General features: G+C 47.4%; 1 protein-coding gene across 1 annotated transcript in view; it reads right to left on the reverse strand.

The window, feature by feature from the left end:
- The window catches only part of LOC142251358 (endoplasmic reticulum membrane adapter protein XK-like), a 28,642-nt gene extending 7,099 nt beyond the window's left edge, over positions 1 to 21,543 (reverse strand). The window contains exons 1-2 of the mRNA XM_075324069.1: positions 21,075 to 21,543; positions 2,247 to 2,509 (exon numbers count right to left, since the gene is read on the reverse strand). Of these exons, the coding sequence (XP_075180184.1) occupies positions 2,247 to 2,509; positions 21,075 to 21,388 (577 nt within the window). The 5' untranslated portion in view covers positions 21,389 to 21,543. The remainder of the gene's footprint in view (positions 1 to 2,246; positions 2,510 to 21,074) is intronic.
- Between the last annotated feature and the right edge of the window lie 4,347 nt (positions 21,544 to 25,890).

Here is a 25,890-nt window from a genome sequence, read left to right on the forward strand (position 1 = left end):
TCATTAAGTTCACTGCGATCGTGTCACTCGGCCTCCGATGGCAGCGAGGAAAGGCATGTTCCCCACTATGGCGATTTAAATTGCGCTGGGTTAATAGTTCTTGGTGAAGAAAAAAAAAAAAAATTACATACAAACTGCACATGGATGAAAAGTGAGAAAAAAAATTGTCTGTATAAAACTGACAATTTTTTTTTATACGGTCGTGTGACCTGGCCAGAGAGGGTCATTCTCATGTTGTGTCTTGAGCAGCACACAGCTCTCCAGTCTCTTTCACTTCCTTGTAGACGGGGGATGGCAGCCACTCCTCCTTCAGGGACAGTTCTGGTTCAGTAGCCTCCTACTGTAACATATTAAGCCTTCATTCCCACAAGGAATATTCGGTGAGCTTTTAAAGTTACAGATTTTTTTCAGCATTTCTACACCCATTATGTAAACTAGTTAGCCTGAGATTTCTATAAATCCCATCCACTTTGATGGAATGGTAATACACTTCGTTTTTTGGCACAGCGAAAATACTCAGTGTGAAATACTCAACAAAACATTGATTTTGGGACCTTAAAGAGGTATTTCCATTTCAAAGATCCTGTGCAATAATAGAACTATTACCAAATACCTCCAATTAGAAATGCAGTGAAGCTCTTCTGATATATCCATGTCACCTACCTCATATGCAGGGCATTGCAGCTTAGTTATCCATGGTTACGACCACTCACGGTGATAGTTCCTCGTAGTCATAACCATGGATACTGTAATGCCCTGCACATGAAGCTTAGGCGACATAGCTAAACAGGAGAAGTACTGTACTTTTTCAGACTGTAAGACACACAGTTTCCCCCTGAATTTGGGAGGGAAGCGGGGGGTGCATCTTGTCGACTGGATATGTCTGGCTCGCTGTGCGGGGTGGGTCAGCAGTGGAGTGGGTAACATGAGACAGGGTCGCTGCTGCACTAACTCGGCAACTGTGACGAACACGTGTGCCTCCTATTAAAGGGAATGAATATTCACTGCTCCCCAAGCCTATAATCTCGCCCACTTCTCTGCACTGAAGCCGCTGTCAAAAGTTGGGATTATGGGCACGGGGTAGGTGAATATTCATTGTCTTTAACACAAGTAGAGAAAAGGAAAAAATAGTTTTCAGCCTACCGTAATGCCTGTGATATGGATTCAATTGTGATGCACGGATAACACCAGGATTGGGGTTCACAGGATAGAGCAACAGCAAAAATAGTAGATTGATTCTAGCACCAATTAGGATACCATCCAAAAATTATGTAAAAAAAAAATAAATAAATACATAAATATAGAAAATTCTTTATTGGATCTTAATGTTAAAAAAAATGAACAAAGAATTTAAAAGTCCATAAACACCTGACGCGTTTCGGATCTAAAGATAAGATCCTTACTGAGTAAGGATCTTATCTTTAGATCCGAAACGCGTCTGTTATTTATGGACTTTTAAATTTTGTGTTCATTTTTTTTTTTAACATGAAGATCCAATAAAGAATTTTCTATATTTTTTACATAATTTTTGGATAGTATCCCAATTGGTGCTGGAATCTACTATTTTTGCTATTGTCTTTAACAGGGGGCACCCGAGTTTGCCCTAGCCCCCAGGTTCCTGCAGTAACTGTTAAAAAAAAAATGAGTATTCACTGCTCCCCAAACCCATAATCTCGCCCACCTCTCTGCACTGAAGCCGGTGCCAAGAGGTGGGCGAGATTATGGGCATGGGGACAGTGAATATTCATTTTCTCTAATAGGGGGCACAAATAGTTTGCCTCAGCCGCTAGCTCTTAAAGAAAATGAATATTCACTGCTTTCCACGCGCATAATCCTGGGCGTGGGGAGTAGTGAATATTCCTATTTTCCGCCTATAAAACCTAAGTGTGTCTTACAGTCTGAAAAATATGGCATTCTATATTTCTAATTGGAGGTATTGGCTAATATCTTGGAGATGGTAATTCCGCTTTATCCTAAATGTTCTTTAACAACTGGTACATGAACGGCCAGGAACACATTGGTAAATAAAGAAGGCTAGGTCACACAGGGTGGGTGAATGACAAGCAAGGCCAACACACAACAAAGATTCTAAGAATATGCCAGGTGCTGATATCAAAAAGATTAGAAGAATAAACACCAGTGACTCTATAGGAACAAAACCTCCTGCTCCCATTTCCCAGGCTGTAGAGACATGCTGTGGTTGTAGTGAATTGGAGATCGTTGCTCTACTGAGAAGCATTTCTTACCTCGCGCTGCTGGGATGTATCTCTGCAACACGCAGATGTACAGCTGAAGGGTGAGCTGCGGAGTGGAACCAAGGAAGGCCTGAATAACAGCTGTGCGCTTAAAGGCATTGCGGTGCGTGGCCAGTCTTCTCAGTGAATGGCCGACTTCACGTTCTTCTTCTTCGGACTCTCCCCAGCCACGTAGGTGTTTTTTCCGAGAGATGCTCACATACGGCTCTTCCTCGCGACCCATCTGACAGTATACAATTAAGGCTTCCGCGCACCTGGGGGACAGGATAGGGAGACATTTTGTTATGGATCGGAATAGTTTTCCCATAATACAAAATCAGCCTGCTACAGATTTCGGCTGACAAAATATTGGAAATGATCAATATCAACAATGAGCACATCTAACCTGATCCCCTGAGGTTGTCACTCAAGTTAGTGCTACAGTATATTGCAGCGCAATATAAGAGAAGGGGTTGTATTGCATACCTGAGGGTACCACAACAAGCAAGGCGCTAAAAATCCAACTGGGTCATCTACGAAGGTCACCATGCCACCTCATTCACTTGTATGGTGCTGAGATATAGCACTATGAAGGTCACCATGCCACCTCATTCACTTGTATGGCACGGAGATACAGCGGCAACTCATAGCAATCTTTGGCCATCCTGCCGGGCTCACATTTCTGTCCAACTGCTGAACAGAACCCTCTACGGGATCAGTCAGTACAGCGGTTACCTTTAGGCTAGTGAATGCCATATAAACTATTCACTATAAAGGCTCCAAACACATTGGGCTAACATCAACCGGGCCTGCCAACAGTAGTCTTTGTATGGCGGTCTTATAGACTCTCCCCTGACAAATGATATTGGGGGAGAGAATGATCTCCTACATCGGATCTCCATCGGTCGCTCCTTTTGGTCTCCAAGAATCAACGGCAAGAGAGTCTCGAAGAAACCACAGGAGCGTACGGCGGAGAGTGTAGGGAGGTGTACTGCCCCGGTGTTGGTCGGGCTGCTCGGATCCGGGATCGTGGTGGCTCGAGGGGCCTGGACCCGGGTTGGCAGACACTTTGATCCGCAAAAGAGTGGTATTTACAGGGGAGAAATTAGTGACGCCACCTGTGGGTTGCGGTAATGGGAGTACCGCCGCTGCTGTTAGGAGTATCGGGGCAGATGGAGTTAAGCAGCCTGATGTTCGTCCCTCCACAGGTAGGGAAAGCCCCAGGCTCAGGGTGTTTGGTGGTTATTTGGGAGCGCAGGGTGCAGGGGACCAGGGTACTCACTGTGGGTAGTCGTGATGCTGGATGAGGATTATAAAGTAGACACTCACACCGAAGGTAAACCAAAATCTCTGTGTACAACAGTTACTACGGGGAGCCCGTCCAGGTATCCGCTTCCACCGGTGTCACTTGGTAATCCGGTGCCCACCTCCGTGCACAATTTAGTTGTCTGTTTGCTGTCCCTTGGCTTTAAGCTGTTAGGGCCTCACTATGTGTAGTGTAGCTGTGCTCTTGATGGCTGGCACTTGAGATTTCAGTGGGCTGCTTTACTGGAAAACCCTATCCCCGGCGGTATGCTGATGCCTTCAATCTCAGAGCTCTTGGGGAAGTTTGTGAAGATACTCTCCCTCCCAGGTTAATTATCAGGATGTTGAATCGGTTCCTGACCTAGGGTCCTGTACCCCGCCGTGCTCTGTACCGGTCAGTTCTTTTGTTTTTTTTGATGCGGACAGTACTCCTAGACTATGTCCATCACACCCTTTTACAATGATACTGCCACTGGTCCCCGGCTCCTCTGGTCCCGGACCACTGTCTGCGACCCAACCTCGGTCTAGCTCCCCAGGAGCTCACACTCCCCAGGCTCCTCTCTGAGTATGCTCACTCGACTCCTGTAGTTCCCTCCCACCAGTCTACCTGACCCCTAGGTGGGTGGCCCTTTTCCAGCTAGACCAACCCACTGGTGTGTGTGATAGGTCATGATGTGAGGTGTTGATTGGGATTTGTGGTGCTGATGGTAGTGACACCGGTTTCTGGGAACCTGGAACCACGGGCGGTAGGCCCTGTACCCTGGGTGACAGGATGCAGTTCCTTGTGGCACCCTGATGTATTCAGAGGCGCCACAGAGGACTTACAACAGTAATGTATGTATGGTGTATGGGTGAAGGCTTTACCAACCAAGCAGTCCAGTGATGTGGTGCCCTACATCTCCCTCCTCAGTCTACTGTCCTACCAATTATACTAATAATTAAAACGTACATCCTCCATATTTCACACCTCTCACGCCTGTCTCTTAAGACTTCTCTTAAGCTGCATCAGTTCTCTGGAATGCACTACACCAAAAAAACATTTTAATTCCCTGTGAGCAGGTCCCTCGCCCCTGTGTTAGAATTGTCGAATACTGTATTAGTCTGTAATGGCCAAGATTGTTTGCATATTTATCCTTTGATTAGTAAATTAACATAAATAAACAAAATATATTGAAGGTTATTATAAGAGATTTTTCATAATAGGTTTACGGTTGTTTTATGCTTATGGAGGAAACACAATTGACTTCTTGTTTATTCAGGGCCTATGCAAATATTTGCAATATTGTCCCAATCTAAAAAAAAAAAAAAATTACTTAAGATGTAATATCATCAGGACCTATTACAAGTTATTACTTGAAAAACCCACAGACTAAAATCAAACGAGCCCGTCAATATTCGTAGGGTAAGCGCCGGGGCTTGTCGACTCTCCTCAACATGATGTCAAGGGAGGAAAGGCTCCAGTATGTTCAATTTCAGAATGCCCATCCGCCACGCTAGGTCTGAGGAAGTACCAAGCGCACGGCAAAAGGGAAACCCCGTGTTTAGAGAAGGGGGGAGAGGTGATCCCTGACCAAACCTACTGCTGGTCCTTGGGGGTCCCTCACCACCCTAGATAGGTTCCTCACCTAAGCGCCGAGCCGGATACCTGACCCTAGGTATCCCTAGTGCTGGGCCCTAAATAGGGAACAGATGGGATGAGATTTTAGTCATCCCCACTAAACACTATAGAAGACACAAGGAGGACACATAGGGGGGAAAACATGAACTACTTATCATCATTAGATGTCTCAGGTAGTTCAGCAGAGCTTTCAGCAACGACACCACAGAGGAGTTCAAATCACCTGCCTGCAACCTCAGCTTGAAGGAACTGAAAATATCACCAGCACCAGTCCAGGGAATGAAGGGGTATTTAAACACTAAGGGAATACTGAAAATCAAGCTCCTGCTGGGTCCAAAAGGTAAAGAGATGATCCAACAGGAAAGCTAGCTATACCAATGAATACTGACAGCAGGAACAATAGAAAGTCAGGGAGCATTCTGCACAGCCAAATGCTTGGACCTTCTATGGCCAGAAACCAGATGACTGTCACCTGTGACACCATCCTTTTGTTCTTGGTAGGATAAGCCGCCACTAGAAGTCTGGATCTGGCGTTATTGTAGAGAACATAGTAGGGCATGACAGAGTTGTTCGTCCCATATATGGAGGAGATGGAAAAGATAACAGTCAGCTGAACCATCAGCCGAACCATTGTCTGGCCTACCAGCATCTAATATGTATGGGGCTCCTAAAGGCCCAGTCACACTAAACTTACCAGCGATCCCAACAACGATACAACCTGATAGGGATTGTTGGCAAGTTGCTAGGAGGTCGCTGGTGAGATGTCACACTAAGCGACGCTCCAGCGATCCCACCAGGAACCTGACCTGGCAGGGATCGCTGGAGCGTCGCTACACGTGGAAGCATGCTGCGCTTGGTAACTAAGGTAAATATCGGGTAACCAACCTGATATTTACCTTGGTTACCAGCGCACACCGCTTAGCGCTGGCTCCCTGCACACCTAGCCACAGTACACATCGGGTTAATTACCCGATGTGTACTCTGCTACGTGTGCAGGCAGCAGGGAGCCGGCTTCTGCGGACGCTGGTAACCACGGTAAACATCGGGTAACCAAGAAGTCCTTTCCTTGGTTACCAGATATTTACCTTCGTTACCAGCGTCCGCCGCTCTCACGCTGCCAGTGCCGGCTCCCTGTTCCCTGCACTCCTAGCCACAGTACACATCGGGTTAATTACCCGATGTGTACTCCGGCTACGTGTGCAGGGAGCAGGGAGCCGGCACTGACAGCTGAGAGCGGCGGACGCTGGTAACGAAGGTAAATATCTGGTAAGCAAGGAAAGGGCTTCTTGGTTACCCGATGTTTACCGTGGTTACCAGCGTCCGCAGAAGCCGGCTCCCTGCTGCCTGCACATTCAGTTGTTGCTGTCTCGCTGTCACACACAGTGATCTGTGCTTCACAGCGGGAGAGCAACAACTAAAAAATGGTCCAGGACATTCAGCAACAACCAACGACCTCACAGCAGGGGCCAGGTTGTTGCTGGATGTCACACACAGCAACATCGCTAGCAAGTTGTGCCTCAGCAGCGATGTTGCTAGCGATGTTGCTTAGTGTGACGGTACCTTAAGGCTTATATCCCATCTCTTATTTGCTCTTAATCTTACAAATTATGGCCTAACCGGTTTTAAATTAAACGTTTCAATCTCAATATTGCTTCTTCAGAGAGGACTAGAACTCTACAGTCATCTATTGGAAGTAGAAATTCTAAAAGTTTTTTAAAGAGCTGAGTCACTTGCTAAATGCTAAATCAAAAATCACAAGGGTTGCTCCTCCGGGTAACATTTCTCCTTGTGGAGAGTGACATGCCAGTGTAAGGAGACTTATAAGTCATTCCATGCTTCTCGGAAATTAAGTGCCATCTATTGGAAATACCAATCCTAAAGATCAGTATCGCCCATTTAATGAGCCTTGTCATATGTCTTAGGATAAAAGTTTAAAAAACAGAAAATGTTTCCGTTCAGCTCCTATACAGATCCATGTGTGTCTACGGTTACAGGGTTCATACAACCCATGAGTCACTGCTGATATTGCAAACTCCAGTTTAAGGACATACCCAGCAATTAAGTTTAAAGGGATTCTGTCATTCCAAAATTGTGTTTACACTACACACAGACACAGACTTAGCCCCTATAACAATCTAACCTTTCTTTTATAAATCTGTTTCTGTGAAGTGCAAGAAACACATCTGTCCATATGCTAATTTGGTGCACCCACCCTCCTCCCGTGATACATACCCTGGAATACCCCTGTGATAGGCGCCCTTTAAAGTGTAGTTCACAAAATTCATAATTTTATAGGGGTAAACCAGAACTGCAACAACTTTCACCCAGCTGTCTCCATTCAGGTGTATGTGCACAGGTGTAACTACCAGGGGGGCAAGCAAAGGGGGCAACAACTCCGGGGCCCATTCTGAATCAGATTTACGTGCAGTTATTAATGGGACTGTACATGATAGACAGGAAAGTGGAAAATGGAATGCACTCCAATCTTATGTTTTGCATCTTGCCTGCACCGGGGCATCGTCGCCTGCATCCTGCCTGCACCAGGGCCTCACCGCCTGCATCCTGCCTGCGCCGGGGCCTCGCCGCCTGCCTGCGCCGGGGCATCGTCCCTGCACGGTGGCTTCACCGCCTGCACCCTGCCTGCACGGTAGCTTCACCGCCTGCACCCTGCCTGCACGGTGGCTTCACCACCTGCACCCTGCCTGCACGGTGGCTTCACCGCCTACATCCTTTGTATGCGACACCAAAATGATCAAAATCTTAAGCTGCTGGGGTCTCCATTATTGCTTGTACATGTCTTTTAAAACATGTAAAGGAAAGGCCTGCAATGCTTCAAGAAGGGGTGTATAGAAGGATCCACAGATTTTCCCTTTACCTTTTATCAGTATTTGCGTTGTAGAATAAGACGTTACATAAATATTACACACGTTGCGCACTGGTCAGACTGGTTTTTCCTCTTCGGCTTCCAGATCTGTGCTGAGCAGATGACTTGTTTCGTTTTGCATGCTCAGAATAAGGATCACATAATATTCCGTCCTATGTAATACGATCAAATCTTATCAGATCTAATCAGATGATGCACTACAGCTCTGTGAGTTCTAGACAATTGAATAGAATGATAATGCAATTATAGAATTACTATCCAAGATGTCCCAGATTACCAGAAAAAAGCCTAAACCATAATAGCACTCGGGCGTTGCCCAGGATCGGTCATGAATATTCTTATGTGTGCACTTGCCTAGAGAAGGATTAATATGTTTGGTCTGCCACCTAGAAACCTCAGACAACAGAGCAGCGCCTTCCTCCTGCTTGACCGGTCACCCGAGCGCAGCACTGGGGCTCTGCAATGTAGACACAAAGGAATAAGTCGCCAGGTTTTTGCTATGTAATCTGAGTGCTGCAGGCAGAGACTCTGATTCCAGTGCTGTATCACTTAGTTTACTGGATGCAGCAGTTGTAATAGAATCACAGTTTTCCCTGCTGCAGAACTAGCAGTGCTTAGAAGCCGGAGCTGTGTATAACTCTGCCCACATCACTGATTAGCAGCTTTCTGTGTACACTGTATATGGACAGAAAGATGCCAATCAGTGCTAGGTGTGTGGTTACACAGAGGAGGAGGACTACATGGCACGTGATACCTAGGCCTGTAGTGATACTCTCATACTAATACACTGATTTTATTGAAACAGCAGCACACATAACAGTACGTGACATCATTGGAATACGGGTTTCTGCATCTACATCATGCTGAACTCAGATTACATAGAAAAAAACCTGCTGTAAGATTCCCTTTAAGCCTGAGTAACGCAAGGCTTCTGAGCTTGCAATCTAATGAGCTACGGATGTGTATTTCTGTATCTGAGCATTATCAAGCCCCCTTTTTAAAATAATTTTTGCAGGGTAAACCTGATCATATAATCATTTCCCCATTCTAAGATTGTATTACATATTATGGCCCCAATCCGATGTTCACAAAGTATTTCAACGTGCAGATCTATTTAAAAGGAGTCGGTCATTATAAAATGGTTTCTGATCTGTGGGCAGGAGGTTGTAGACCAGGAGAAGCCGAGCAGTTTGATATATGGGTTTGTAGGAAAAGCAATTTTATTCATGTGGTTTGTGGGTATACAAGTCCAGTGGGCGGTCCTACTAGTGATTGACAGTAGCACCGCCCACTGGACTCCTCTGCACATAATACCAGGGATTTCAATGAACAACATACAATTCTAGAATCCTTTCCCACAAAGCCATATATTAAACTGCTCAGCTTCTAATGCTCTATAACGTCCTAAGCACAAATCAAACGCCATGTTCAGGGTGACAGGTGCCCTTTAAAGGGAATCTGTCAGCAGGTTTTTGATATGTAAGGTGAGGACAGGATGCTGCAGGGATTAAAAGACAAAAAGCAACTGTGCCTTGCTTATCTGTGTGTGAGCTGTTGTTTACTTAAACTAATGGCTTTATTACCATGTGATTATCACTACTAGGTCTAGCTGGCTTGTGCCCCCTGCTGTGATTAAGCATTGTTTGAGGTGTCAATCTCTTGAGAGCTTGATGTGGGCTCTGCTACATACTTAAAATTCAATTCTCTGATTATGGGAGAATGGCTGCAGCCAGTAATCTAAGTGATACATCATTGGATTCAGAATCTCTCAGCCTATATCATGCTGTTCTCAGATGAGATAGCAAAAACCTGTTGACAGATGCTCTTTAATAAGGGAAATCACATGCTCATTGACAAGTGGGAAGGTATTTGTACTGACTTTTTACCATTACTTGCATGTAAATTACAAAAATGACTCATTTTTCATGACCTGTACAGTGGATGTGATATATAATGGTGGAACAACCCCAGCACTTCACCTCTTTAGTAATCTAGGCCCCTTTACAGACCTATAATGATGGCGTATACCACTATGGTGACGGGTCGGGAGCAGACAAGGTGGTGACAGGTTTCCATTTTGCGCAGATAACACGTTCAGATCTGTAGTCTGTTTTTCCCATTTCTCCATCTGCACGTAATATTGGCGCACTATTAATGATTACAGCAGAAAAGAACATTATTTGAGGGTGTATTACAGCTGCGCAAACACCAAGACACACTCGCTACACAACATGTAACATAGAAATATCAAAGCCACCAGTGCGTCTGCCACGACTCGCCTTGAGTGTGAGACGAGTACAGGTTTACGCCATCCGTCTAACTCAGACCAGCACTGGAGCATGGCACTGCTCGCTCACTACTACTGAGCACCCGAGCATAGTAGTGCTCGCTCATCACTGAGCACCCAAGCATGGTAGTATTCACTCATCACTACTGAGCACCCGAGCATGGTAGTGCTCGCTCATCACTATCGAGCACCCGAGCAAGGTAGTATTCACTCATCACCACTGAGCACCCGAGCATGGTAGTGCTCGCTCATCACTACTGAGCACCCGAGCATGGTAGCGCTCGCTCACTACTACTGAGCACCCGAGCATGGTAGTGCTCGCTCATCACTGAGCACCCAAGCATGGTAGTGCTCGCTCATCACTACTGAGCACCCGAGCATGGTAGTGCTCGCTCATCACTACTGAACACCCCAGCATGGTAGTGCTCGCTCATCACTACTGAACACCCCAGCATGGTAGTGCTCGCTCATCACTACTGAACACCCCAGCATGGTAGTGCTCGCTCATTACTACTGAGCACCCGAGCATGGTAGTGCTCGCTCATTACTACTGAGAACCCGAGCATGATAGTGATCGCTCATCACTGCTGAGCACCCGAGCATGGTAGTGCTCGCTCATCACTGCTGAGTACCCGAGCATGGTAGTGCTCGCTCATTACTACTGAGCACCAGAGCATGGTAGTGCTCGCTCATCACTACAACTGAACACCCGAGCATGGTAGTATTCACTCATCACTATCGAGCACCCGAGCAAGATAGTATTCACTCATCACTACTGAGCACCCGAGCATGGTAGTGCTCGCTCATCACTATCGAGCACCCGAGCAAGGTAGTATTCACTCATCACTACTGAGCACCCGAGCATGGTAGTGCTCGCTCATCACTACTGAGCACCCGAGCATGGTAGTGCTCGCTCATTACTACTGAGCACCCAAGCATGGTAGTGCTCGCTCATCACTGCTGAGTACCCGAGCATGGTAGTGCTCGCTCATTACTACCGAGGACCCAAACATGGTAGTGCTCGCTCATTACTACTGAGTACCCGAGCATGGTAGTGCTCGCTCATTACTACCGAGGACCCGAGCATGGTAGTGCTCGCTCATTACTACTGAGAACCCGAGCATGGTAGTGCTCGCTCATCACTACTGAACACCCCAGCATGGTAGTGCTCGCTCATTACTACTGAGCACCCGAGCATGGTAGTGCTCGCTCATTACTACTGAGAACCCGAGCATGATAGTGATCGCTCATCACTGCTGAGCACCCGAGCATGGTAGTGCTCGCTCATCACTGCTGAGTACCCGAGCATGGTAGTGCTCGCTCATTACTACTCAGCACCAGAGCATGGTAGTGCTTGCTCATCACTACTGAACACCCGAGCATGGTAGTATTCACTCATCACTATCGAGCACCCGAGCAAGGTAGTATTCACTCATCACTGCTGAGCACCCGAGCATGGTAGTGCTCGCTCATCACTGCTGAGTACCCGAGCATGGTAGTGCTCGCTCATTACTACTGAGCACCAGAGCATGGTAGTGCTTGCTCATTACTACTGAGCACCCGAGCATGGTAGTGCTCGCTCATTACTAATGAGCACCCGAGCATGGTAGTGCTCGCTCATTACTACTGAGCACTCCAGCATGGTAGTGCTCGCTCATTACTACTGAGCACCCGAGCATGGTAGTGCTCGCTCATTACTACTGAGCACCCGAGCATGGTAGTGCTCGCTCATTACTACTGAGCACCAGAGCATGGTAGTGCATGCTCATTACTACTGAACACCCCAGCATGGTAGTGCTCGCTCATTACTACTGAGCACCAGAGCATGGTAGTGCATGCTCATTACTACTGAGCACCCGAGCATGGTAGTGCTCGCTCATTACTAATGAGCACCCGAGCATGGTAGTGCTCACTCATCACTACTGAGCACCCGAGCATGGTAGTGCTCGCTCATTACTACTGAGCACCCGAGCATGGTAGTGCTCGCTCATTACTACTGAGCACCCGAGCATGGTAGTGCTCGCTCATTACTACTGAGCACCCGAGCATGGTAGTGCTCGCTCATTACTACTGAGCACCCGAGCATTGGAGTGCTCGCTCATCACTACTGAGCACCCGAGCATGGTAGTGCTCGCTCATTACTACTGAGCACCCGAGCATGGTAGTGCTCGCTCATTACTACTGAGCACCCGAGCATGGTAGTGCTCGCTCATTACTACTGAGCACCCGAGCATTGGAGTGCTCGCTCATCACTAGTTGTTATCAAATATCCATGTAAGTGGTGAGAAAGTATTGGTTGTGGGGGTCCAACAGCTGGCACCCCCACTGATCGTCAAAATGCGGCACTATTATCTCTGTTCTATTTAATCCCCAAACTGCGCTCCGCTTTTTTGGAAGCCTGGTATAGAATGAATGGAGCAGCGGTCGAGCGTGCACACTGCTCCACTGTACGGGGGATAAAAGTTCTCCATTCTGCCTGCTGGCACAGGGGGCTGATCGGACCCCACTAATCAATACGTTATCACTTATCCCTATCCCGTGACAGATGATAAAGGGAAAGGGGTTTTGGGTGAAAACAAGTTAAGGCCCTTTTAACACCACAAGCCTGCTCAGCCAAAAAAACTGTACAGTTTAATTGGCCACAGTAGACGGTTTCCTAAGAAGAGTTGAACTTTGACAGACATTTTTTTTTCCCTTAACGTATTAAGCAAGTGCTGAGAGCAGATAAGGGCACGCCCAACAGAAGCACGAAAACCAGCAGTGACGGCATTGTCGGTGTGCTGCCCGTACTTGTGCACCGAGCCTCACGCACACGGCTGCAAATGTCTGCCATACGGTCTGTCTACTATATGTAGAGATTCAGACGAGTCACATTATTAACCTTTTGGAAATGTGGCCATTTTTCATTTTTTTGTTTCAATTTTCTTCCCTTTTCACGAATACACAATTTTTTTTTGCTTTTAATCTTCCACCAAAGACATACGGCGGCTTGTCTCTACTTTGCAGGACGAATTGTAGTTTTGAACGACCCTATTAATTGGATCCTATGTATTGAAAAATGGGCACCAAAAATTCTGAGTGGTGGGAAAACCCCCCCCCCAAAAGCTTGTTTTTTACGCCGTACACTTTGTACAAACACTTTGTTCCATGGGTCAGACCCATTATGCCGAGACCACATCCTTTTTTGCCAAACCAGTTTAAAAAACACAAAATTGTGTAAAAATAAATTTACTTTAGCCGCTATATTCTTAGATCGAGAACCGTTTTTTGGGGGTAGATAGTTGTGTGATGATTAGCGGCTTTCCAGATGTAGATGGCACAAGTCGCTGTGTCGGGATCAGCTTTGTCTCACCAATTTTTGGAACGCCCATGGAAGTGAACAGAGTGCGGTACGTGGCACAAGACGGAGTCCCGTTCTCGGGGTACAAAAAGGGCCCCATTAACATCCAACATGGGAGCAGCGATCCAAAATCTCCAGTTATTTCGTCTTATTGTGTACCCAACAAAACTTATCCAGTACTGATCACTCTCCTTGCAGGGTCATACACCAGTTTCAGGGTTTTTTCCCTTTTTTGTCATCTGTTTTTAAAAACGGAATTAGGTTAGCTGTCTAAACCTTTCTTTTTATTAATTTTTAGACATGGATCACTTCCATTTCGACAAAGAATTTTGAACAGCCTTGAATGGACAATTTTGATCCCCAAAAAGGGATGAGTAAAGATAAGCACGGAGCTTAAAAAGGAGTGGTTCCTTACTCTACAATAGTGGCCACATCCCCGGGAAACTGATCGGGAAGGTTTTTCTGAAATACCTTTGTGGAGACACGGGGCTCAGTGGGTGCTCTCGTCCACTAAAACCCGCCGCCTTTAGAAAGACAGCGTGGCTCAGGGCTCATCCCAACTGAACGCCGGCCTCCTTAACCGTGGGCGTAACACTACTCAGACAACACAGGGTGAGGGAGGACAATGTTCATTTAAATGATGTGCATAGAAAGACTGAGGGTGTACATGTAAACTGGGAGTCACCGACTAGACAATGGCTACTAAGGTAATTACATTATCAATACACAACTACAATACAATGGTTACTGGAAATGTCTGGAGAACAATACGTCTAGCTTTCAGTGGCCAACACAATTAGATTGAGTCAACAAGAGTCTTGTAAAAACAATGAGGGACTTCTCCCCCATCTATAAACAATCTATCATGCTGTCTGGCTGGATTTTAAGAAACTTTAACCCATGAGAGTCCATGTCGTCACAACCTTGTCTAGTACATTCATGCTGTCGGCTGCCTCTGAGTGGTGCTATTGTGGTCATCCCCATCCCATGACCTCCTGACCTCCGAGATCCGGTGATGTCACGTCAACTTCCAGTCAACGTGACATCACAGAGGTGGCCACAGTCTCCGTGAGTGACTGGTCTGTGGACGAAGTTTTACTGCTTGTGAAATACCACCCACAGCCCAATCACTGAGAAAGACTGGGGCCAGGCTCGGTGATGTCGGGTCAACTAGAAGTTGACGTGACATCACCGGATCTCAGAGGTCACAAAGCCGGGGGGGGGGGGGAATCACTTGATGGGGATGAGAGGACCTCAATAGCTCCACTCAGAGGCACAATTGGCTAAACAAGGTATTTAAAAAAGCCTCCCCTATCAGTTTTACAGGGATGTGGCTACTATTGCAGAGAAGTGAACCACCTCATAATTCCAATGTTGGAAGTAGCAAAAAATAGCAGAAACTAAGGGAGCATTTACACTAGCCAAAAAAAAAAAAGAAGAGCGCTGCTAGGAAGGTTATTTCCCAATAATCAGCCTGTGTAACAGGTCAGCAATCACCCAGGGAATGAGCAAAGTAAAAGAATATTAAAGTTGCTTCAAAATCATTCTCGGCAGCACATTGTCCTGTTTAAACAGGGGATATGCTGCCGAGAACAATACACATCATTTCACTTGTATACACCTCGCTGGCATTACCAGCACACAGATTGACCCACCGCTGTGTTTACAGCATTACGTTCTGCAATATGCTAAGAAAGGGAATGTGTCATCAGAACATGACCCATTGTTCAAAAGGGGATGTCAAGGACTTGATCCTATCTACCTGCCTGTTGTGCCCGGCACCGTTCTTCACCGGCACAGACCACTCCTGATGTCAACTGAGCGGTGGCTTCTCATCCGCCCTACTCTGTAGACTGCGGGACAGCTGACGTCATGCTGATTGGCAAGCCAGCCCCAGCCCCCCCGTTAGGCAGCGGTGAGCCAGTTGTCAATCAAGATGCTGTCGGCTGTCCCGCCCCTTCCACAGAGCAGAGCGGACGAGAAGCCGCCACTCAGTTGATGAAGTCACTATATCGCGGTCTGTGCCAGCAAAGAAAAGCACCGGCCACAACAGGTACGTAGGATGCAACTATTTGCCTGGTAGTGCTTGGATAAACCCTTTAAAATTGAGTGCATCAGTTGGTTTGTGCCCACTAAACTAATATCAGCCAAATTAACTTAGCCCCAGGCTTGGAAAGTATTTCAGCTCTCATCAGCAAATTCTGCCTAATGCCCCCCTGGTTGCCCTTAATTGATGGCTCCACTGTTATGATAGGCACTGGAGATGAGCAGGACTCTGGTCCAGGTCGGTGGTATCCGGCAGCTATGAGAGGCCGCGAGTTTCTTACCTTCCAGAGTCCCAGATGCAGCTTTGATTAGTGGTGAAACATCACAGAGGACATTGCGCCAGCCCCTGACAAATCAAATGCTGCCCGAGGAAATCTGGAAGGTAAAGATTTAGCCGCCCAGTAGCAATGACCTGGACCCGCTCATCTGTAGTAGACTCTTAAAAAGGGACTTGGTCAGCAAGTTTTTGCTATATAAGCTGAAGCCAGCATGCCGTAAGGGTTAAAACAGAAAGCTCAGGCATGCCTGTGTTGTCACAGTCCCATCTTTTATTTATTTGCTATGTTTTAGCAGCCGGACCTTACCGTGGCCAGCTGGCTTGTATGAAAATGTAAGTCTGCTGTTCGTTTTCTATTTCCCCATGTTAACTGTATGGCAGTAATTCAGCAATACAATCTAAACTAAATAATTCACCCTTATTGAATTGTCCTTGTACGCAGAAAAGCCGGATGTTCCATCACCACCATTATAGAATAAAGACTTCTTCACACAAGAGGTCAAAGCGACGCAAAAAACATGAAAAAAAATTCTGAGGTTTCTCAAGCTTCTACTATCAGACAACTAGAGCGCCATCACTTTGCCATTAGAATTTTTTACACCCAATAGGCTTGATTGTGCGGGTTTGATCTGTGTCTAGGATCAAACCCAGAAGTAACTTTGCATATGGAGGAGACCCAGGAGGACCCCACTGCTGATACTGACAAAAAAAAGCTAGACTGCAGTTTGCCAAAATGTATACCTTGACTGAAGGGTAATTTACACGCTGTGATATCGGTACCGATATCGCTAGCGAGCGTACCCGCCCCCGTCGGTTGTGCAACACGGGCAAAACGCTGCCCGTGGCGCACAACATCGCTTACACCCGTCACACCACTTCCCTGTCTAGCGACGTCGCTGTGACCGGCAAACTGCCTCCTTTCGTTCGGCGTCATAGCGACGTCACTAAGTGGCCGCCCAATAGCAGAGGAGAGGCGGAGATGAGCAGCCGTAACATGGCACCCACCTTCTTCCCGCCAGCAATGAGGAAGGACGCAGGTACGGCGAGTTTCCTCGTTCTTGCGGTGTCACACATAGCGATCTGTGCAGCCGCAGGAACGACAAACAACCTCGCTACTCACCTGTCAACGATTTTGTGTTGGCACGACCTCTCCAATACCAACGATTTTTACTGCTTTTGCGATCATTTTAGGTCGCTCAGAGGTGTCACACGCTGCGGTCACTAACAACGCCGGATGTGCGTCACAAACACCGTGACCCAGACGATATATCGTTAGCGATGTCACAACATGTAAAGCACCCTTTAAACTTGGTGGCCAAAACCCAAATACGGACAAGTAAACAGCCCCATAGATTATGAGGGGTGGAGGAACAGCATGACACTTGGCACCAAGTAAGTTCTGACAGCATTTTCTGATGGTTGAGTTCCAAAGTTCAACATTTTGTGTTATCTACCCTTCGTCAGGCTTATGAAGGAAGGAGCAAATGGAGAGTGTCAAAAACTTCAGGTGTAGGGCTGCGTTTTCCTAGGACAGACCATTCTGCGTTGCTTCTTGATGTGACAAATGCCAAATGGACCTCCCTTTGGAAGCACAATCCCGAGGGAGCTCTTCATGACAGTCACCAGCCTTTACTCCTTCCTTCATACGCCTGACAAAGGGCAGATTACACTAAATGTTGGAGTGAACCCTGGAATTACACGTGTAAAATACAAGCGTATGACAACTTTGTGCCAAGTGCAGTGCCGATCCTCAATGACACATTGAAGTGCTGCCAGTAGGATAACCAGGAAAATTACACCGGAAATGTTTATTTAGTGAGCATTAATTGTGCTGCACTATAGTCATGAAGAAAAGTTTTGCTCCTGACAAAAATTTTGTTTTTCACAGCTACGTGCTTCAGTGTTTTTAGTCCTTTTTCTATGGTTACCTAGTTAAAGTGGGGAAAATAAATATTTAATACACTGCCAATTTTGTAAGTTTCCCACATTTACAAGGCAGCATAGTCCGGATGGCGGATAAGCATCTGCCAACGAGTTCCAAAGAAATCCAAGCTGTCCTACAGACTCCGTGTCAGCGCAAACTATCTGTTCACATTAGAATGAAATTAAATGCTATGGATGAGACCCAGGAGGACCTCACTACTGACATAGCCATAAAAGAGCTAGACTGCAGTTTGCCAATATGTGCATAAGCCAAAATCTTCGGGGAAAGCATCTTGCGGACAGATAAAACCAAGAAAGAGCTTTTTGGTAAAGCACATCATTTTACTGTTTATCAAAAACTGAATAAGGCCTACAAAGAAAAGAATACAGCACCTACAGTCAAATATGGTGGAGGTTCAAAGATATTTTGTGTTTGTTTTGCTGCCTCTGGAATGGGTCCTCCTAAAGGCTCAGGGGGCATCAGTGTCAGAGCGAACTGTTTACATTCGAATGAAATGAAACACTATGGCAGGAGACCCAGGAGGATCCCACTGCTGACACAGACATAAAAAAATAGATTGCATTGTCAATATGTACTTGAGTAAACCAAAATCCTTCTGGGAAAGCGTCTTGTGAACAGATAAGAACAAAATAGCGCTTTTTGATCACGGAATGAGGCCTACAAAGAAAAAAAAAACCAAAACACTGTACCTACAGTCAAATGTGCTGCAGGTTAAAGCTGTTTTTGGGATTTTTTTGTTGCATCTGGCACTGGGGACCTTGACTGTGTGCAAGATATCATGAAATCGCAGATTAGCAAAGGATTTTGGGTGGCAATGTAGTGTCCAGTGTCAGAAAGTTGAGTTTGCATCCTAGGTCATGTGTCTTCCAGCAGGACAATGACCCAAATATACTTCGAGGAGCCCTCAGGATTGGATGGAAACAAAGCGATGGAGAGCTCTGAAGTGACAGCAATGAGTCTGGATCTAAATCCAATTGACACCTGTGGAGAGATCTTAAAATTGCTGTTGGGAGAAGGCGTCTTCAAATATGAGAGACCTGGAGCAGTTTCCAAAATTCCAGGTGAGAGGAGTAAGAAGCTTGAGGATGGTTATAGGAAGTGATCCACTGCAGAATATTATTCTAAAGGGTGTGCAACCAAATATGACATTGAGGGGGCCAACAATTTTGTCCGGACCATTTTTGTGTGAAATTTTGTCCAATTTGCCCCTTTTTTCCCTCTGTTTTCTTGTGTTGTTCGAATACACACAAAGGAAATAAACAAGTGTATAACAAAGTGTGTACAGTAATTGTGATAATTTTCTTGGAGAAATACTTAATTTTTTGGAACAATTTCAAGGGTGCCAATACTTTCGGCCATGACTGTATGAGAATGATCATTTGTTGAGAGCCATGACCCGGCCAGGACTGTGGTCCAAGCACAATATAATAACGACGGGGGAACTCTGCCGAAATAAAGCTTCCAATAATAGGATCCATGATGTCTGACAATACAGGGAAAATAAAAAAAAATAAAAGTTTACGAAAACTTCCCAATACGACACAATCATGTTCCTTGCTCTAGATATGAAGTGTTGTCATCTGACAGCTGCACTCCAATCTGGGAGCTACTCCATATATCTGGACAGCTACAACGAGGCACACGGAGCACACCGACACCGCTACTGCAGCTGCTATACTGTCCCACGCCAAACACGTTTCCAAATTCCAGAGGGACCCGGAGACCTGACACCGTACACACCACATCTGGGAAACTTTCTCATGGTCAGTGCCAAAAAACTGCAGAGATATACACCCTCCAAAACAGTATGATATAAATAGTGCTGCCTAACACTGCACCTTCATGGTGTCACACATCCTCCTATGTCACTGGCTGCACCACTACCCGTCCCACTGAAACTCTTCATATAACAAGGTGTATTCATGTGATCCGCTCCTCCTGCCTGCAGAGTAGAGGCCATTTTTTATGATACTGCATCCTTAAAGGGAATCTGCCAGCAGGTTTTTGCTGTGTAATCTGAAGACAGCATGCTGCAAGGGTTAACATGCAGATTACAGCCCTGTGTCTCTTATCACAAAGTGTGTTTTTGTTTACCTCTGATGTTAATTTAGCTTCAGCAGCTTTATCATTAGTCTTAGTGAGTGAGTTGAAGTCTGACTCCGCCCCTTCTGTGATTGGCAGCTTCTGTCTAGAGTTTGATGTGGGCGGGGCCAGCTCTCAGAGCATTGCCACACGCCTAAATGGCGTTGTGCCCGGAACCCATTTGGGCCAGACAGGAGGGACCCAAGTTTGATGCGTGGCATCACTATCTGGGCATACTTGCAGTATCGAGACTGGAATTTAGTGGCCCACGACCGGCCTTCGTTGGCGGCCCAGCATTTCCCTTCATGCTCTCTACCTGGTTAGTCAGTGCGCTTCGGCTGGTCATTTTCCCCTGACTGACTAAACCCTGTTGCCACTATGCTACCAATGACCGACACTGAGTGTGCCCCGATAAGCGGTTGATCTGCCGTATCATGCGGGAGGCACCGGTCATGTCTACTCACTAAGTCGCCCACCACACCCTATCACTCCGGACACCGCTAGGAAAGTACACCCACGGTCTATGGCAAGGAGGCCGCTGCGGCACGCAGGTGATGGATACACCAACCAATGCCGGACTATGCCCGCCAACTAAGCCAATGATGCCCACTAACTTCCACTCCCCAATACTGCCAGTATGCCCACTATCGGTGTGTCGGTGGTGTGAGATCAGTGGCCAACAGCCATTTAGCCCCTTAAAAACACCAGTTACTCATTCAACTGTGAAAATTGGCTCTTTGCCCACTTAGATGGCAGTTCTGATGCCCAGAACCCATTTGAACCAGGCAGGAGCGCCCAATTTTGATGTGGGGTATCCCTTTGAATGTAGTGGTGTGAGATCAGTGGCCCAAAGTCGATACCTACCATGCCACATCACTGCATTGGATTCCATTGTTGTGATTGTTTATGTCAGCCCCGTGCAGTCGCTGTGTACGTCCCCCCAGCAGTGGGCACTCCCCGGGCCCCCCCAGCAGTGGGCACTCCCCGGGTCCCCCCCAGCAGTGGGCACTCCCCGGGTCCCCCCCGGCAGTGGGCACTCCCCGACCCCGCACCCACCTGATGAGCGGCCCCAGCTGCAGCAGGTGCAGGAGCAGCACGAGCGGCCGGTCGCGTCCCAGGTCCCGGTGGATGAAGGTGAGGGTGAGCTGCACCATGATGGAGGGCACCAGCATGAAGACGATGGTCAGCGCCATCCACACCGCGTCCTCCGAGCTGCTGTACTCCGCGATCACCACGCAGGCGGCCACGGTCTCGGCGCAGAACAGCAGGGTGGAGGTGAGGATGCTGAGCGGCGGCCGGGAGCGCTCAGACACGTAGGCGCCGAGCTCCGGGGGCTGCGGGCTGTGCGGGGGCTCGGGGAGGCTCTCCATGCTGGGCGCCCCCGTCACTCCGCACACGGCCGCTCGGTCAGCACGCTGCAGGCGGTCCCCGGCCGGCTCATGTCCCCGGTGCTCCGGCCGCGCTCTCCGCCGGTCCCGAGTACTCGCTGATCTGCAGCAGCAGGTGTGTCTGCCTCCGCGCCGGGTCCTAGCGCCCGCCCTGTTCTCTCACAGCTCGGGTTGCACCAACAAGTTCTTGAGAAGATGGTCTCTGCTAATTCGCAGGGTTTTTATTGTTTCTTCTAGTATTAGCCACATACTTATAATATTACAGCATCCTGGACACTTAGCTTCTGAGACGCCACGTTGTAATTTAGACAGGTCATATCATTGGTGCCCCCATGAGGTGAGAGGACCTCTGCCATTTGTGTCCACTATCAGTTTAGTATAAGATCTGGGAATGAACATGTCGGGTGTAAATATCCCTGAGCGCTCCTGATTCTGCCGCTGTTATCTGTTTTGCTCTGCATCGCTCCATTGCAGAGATATTCACATTTCTTTTCTCTGGAGCGCAGTATGTGAAATCTCTGCTTGTTGTGCAACTGGGCGTGTCTTCAGAGTCTTCCCTGGGTGTGCAATATTGCCCCTCTCTCCTAGATGCATCCAATTGGGCGTGTCTTCAGAGTCTTCCCTGGGTGTGCAATATTGCCCCTCCCTCCTAGATGCATCCAACTGGGCGTGTCTTCAGAGTCTTCCCTGGGTGTGCAATATTGCCCCTCCCTCCTAGATGCATCCAACTGGGCGTGTCTTCAGAGTCTTCCCTGGGTGTGCAATATTGCCCCTCTCTCCTAGATGCATCCAACTGGACGTGTCTTCAGAGTCTTCCCTGGGTGTGGAATATTGCCTCTCCCTCCCAGATGCATCCAACTGGGCGTGTCTTCAGAGTCCTCCCTGGGTGTGGAATATTGCCTCTCCCTCCCAGATGCATCCAACTGGGCGTGTCTTCAGAGTCTTCCCTGGGTGTGGAATATTGCCTCTCCCTCCCAGATGCATCCAACTGGGCGTGTCTTCAGAGTCCTCCCTGGGTGTGGAATATTGCCCCTCCCTCCTAGATGCATCCAACTGGGCGTGTCTTCAGAGTCTTCTCTGGGTGTGGAATATTGCCCCTCTCTCCTAGATGCATCCAACTGGGCGTGTCTTCAGAGTCTTCCTTGGGTGTGGAATATTGCATCTCCCTCCCAGATGCATCCAACTGGGTGTGTCTACAGAGTCTTCCTTGGGATTTTGCACGATTGCCTCTCCCTCCCAGATGCATCCAACTGGGCGTGTCTTCAGAGTCGTGCCTGAGGTGTCCACTATTGCCCCTCCCAGACACATCCAACTGGGCGTGTGTCAGAATCTTTTCTGGGGTGTGCACTATTGCCCCACTAAGATGCATCCAACTGGGTGTGTCTTCAGTCTTCCTTGGGATTTTGCACTATTGCCCCTCCCAGATGCACCAACTGGGTGTGTCTTCAGAGTCTTCTCTCTGGTGTGCACTATTGCCCCTCCCTCCCAGACAGCCAACTGGGCGTGTGTTCAGAGTTTTCTAATTTTAATATATCTGCAACGGAGCGATGTAGAGCAAAACGGAAAAGGGCCTCAGAATCGGGGGAGCTCAGAGAGTTTTACAAGGTATTTAATTCTATTTTTTGAGAAAATGACAGATCCTCCTCAAGTGGGAACTGTACTTTCACCAATCTTTGCATGCAGCAGTATTACAGGTGAGTATATTTTATCAGATCAATCTGCTTCCTTCCCCAATTTTAAACCAGTTCTTCATTCACTCTAAAAAAAAAAAAAAAAAAGCTATCTTGCAGGCTTACTATGGTGTCCTCATGTGACAAGGCAGACTAATACTATATGTGAGGAGCAGGGAGAGGAAACAGGCTGAGCTGATTCATATCCAGACACTTCAGGCTTCTGTATATTATCCTCCATACGATCAGAATATCCCATCTGCGCCAAAATGGTATCAGTGAAAACGTCAGCATAGGACGTAAAAAATAAGCCATCACTCAGCCCCAGATTCCGAAATTGAGAACACTTCAGGTCACGAAAAATGGTGACACAAGCAAAATATTTTTTTTTTTACAGATTTACCATTTTTTCCCCACCACTTAAATATCTATATATATAATTGCCTTATTCTGTCTGTCTGTCTGTCTGTCTTGCTCCAAAATTGTGTCCTTACAGTGACAACTTTCGGATTGGCCGCCGGGCTCGGCCAGGCCCCGCCCACCCCCACGGATTGGCCGCTCGCCTCGGCCTGGCCCCACCCCCCGCATGGATTGGCCGCTGGAGCATGATGGGGGGTGCGCAGCATGGGGGATGGAGCACGATGGGGGATGGAGCACGATGGGGGTGCGCAGCATGAGGGCTGGAGCACGATGGGGAGTGTGCAGCATGGGGGATGGAGCACGATGGGGGGTGCGCAGAATGGGGGATGGAGCATGATTGGGGGTGCGCAGAATGGGGGATGGAGCACGATGGGGGGTGCGCAGCATGGGGGATGGAGCACGATGGGGGGTGCGCAGAATGGGGGATGGAGCACGATGGGGGGTGCGCAGAATGGGGGATGGAGCACGATGGGGGGTGCGCAGCATGGCGGATGGAGCACGATGAGGAGTGCGCAGCATGGGGGATGGAGCACGATGGGAAGTGCGCAGCATGGGGGATGGAGCACGATGGGGAGTGCGCAGCATGGGGGATGGAGCATGATGGGGGGTGCGCAGCATGGGGGATGGAGCACGATGGCGGGTGCACACCTCCCCCCAAAACACACACACACCGCCACACACGCACCGCACAACACACCACACACACACACACTGGGAACCACAAACACCGGCCTACACAGACACCCACACACACACAGACAACGCCGCACACACACAACAGCCAACACACAAACACCGCGGCACACACAAATATACGCACATACCGCACAACGCACACATTGCACAAAACATACCTCCCCCCAAAACACACACACGCACACAGACAACACTGCAGACACACAGCGCTCCACAAACAACGCAACACACACAACACAACACACAAACAACACCGCTCACACCCCCCGCCACACCCAGACAACACCCAGAACATGTACAGCTCCTACACAAACACTTGGCAACTACACACAACAACATCTATATATATAATTTTTCAATAAAAAAAGAGATTAAACATATATATAACAAAAATCATACATTAACTACACAATACGTAAATTCTAGAATACCCGATGCGTAGAATCGGGCCACCTTCTAGTATATATATATATATATATATATCTATATATATATATACAGTTAGGTCCAGAAATATTTGGACAGTGACACAATTTTCGCAAGTTGGACTCTGCATGCCACCACATTGGATATGAAATGAAATCTCTACAACAGAATTCAAGTGCAGATTGTAACGTTTAATTTGACGGTTTGAACAAAAATATCTGATAGAAATTGTAGGAATTGTACACATTTCTTTACAAACACTCCACATTTTAGGAGGTCAAAAGTAATTGGACAAATAAACCAAACCCCCAAAAAAATTTTTTATTTTCAATATTTTGTTGCGAATCCTTTGGAGGCAATCACTGCCTTAAGTCTGGAACCCATGGACATCACCAAACGCTGGGTTTCCTCCTTCTTAATGCTTTGCCAGGCCTTTACAGCCGCAGCCTTCAGGTCTTGCTTGTTGGTGGGTCTTTCCGTCTTAAGTCTGGATTTGAGCAAGTGAAATGCATGCTCAATTGGGTTAAGATCTGGTGATTGACTTGGGCATTGCAGAATGTTCCGCTTTTTTGCACTCATGAACTCCTGCGTACCTTTGGCTGTATGCTTGGGGTCATTGTCCATCTGTACTATGAAGCGCCGTCCGATCAACTTTGCGGCATTTGGCTGAATCTGGGCTGAAAGTAAATCCCGGTACACTTCAGAATTCATCCGGCTACTCTTGTCTGCTGTTATGTCATCAATAAACACAAGTGACCCAGTGCCATTGAAAGCCATGCATGCCCATGCCATCACGTTGCCTCCACCATGTTTTACAGAGGATGTGGTGTGCCTTGGATCATGTGCCGTTCCCTTTCTTCTCCAAACTTTTTTCTTCTCATCATTCTGGTACAGGTTGATCTTGGTCTCATCTGTCCATAGAATACTTTTCCAGAACTGAGCTGGCTTCATGAGGTGTTTTTCAGCAAATTTAACTCTGGCTTGTCTATTTTTGGAATTGATGAATGGTTTGCATCTAGATGTGAACCCTTTGTATTTACTTTCATGGAGTCTTCTCTTTACTGTTGACTTAGAGACAGATTACACCTACTTCACTGAGAGTGTTCTGGACTTCAGTTGATGTTGTGAACGGGTTCTTCTTCACCAAAGAAAGTATGCGGCGATCATCCACCACTGTTGTCATCCGTGGACGCCCAGGCCTTTTTGAGTTCCCAAGCTCACCAGTCAATTCCTTTTTTCTCAGAATGTACCCGACTGTTGATTTTGCTACTC

Source organism: Anomaloglossus baeobatrachus, chromosome 9, assembly GCF_048569485.1.
Source record: "Anomaloglossus baeobatrachus isolate aAnoBae1 chromosome 9, aAnoBae1.hap1, whole genome shotgun sequence".
In the NCBI taxonomy this organism is placed as follows: Eukaryota; Metazoa; Chordata; class Amphibia; order Anura; family Aromobatidae; genus Anomaloglossus; species Anomaloglossus baeobatrachus.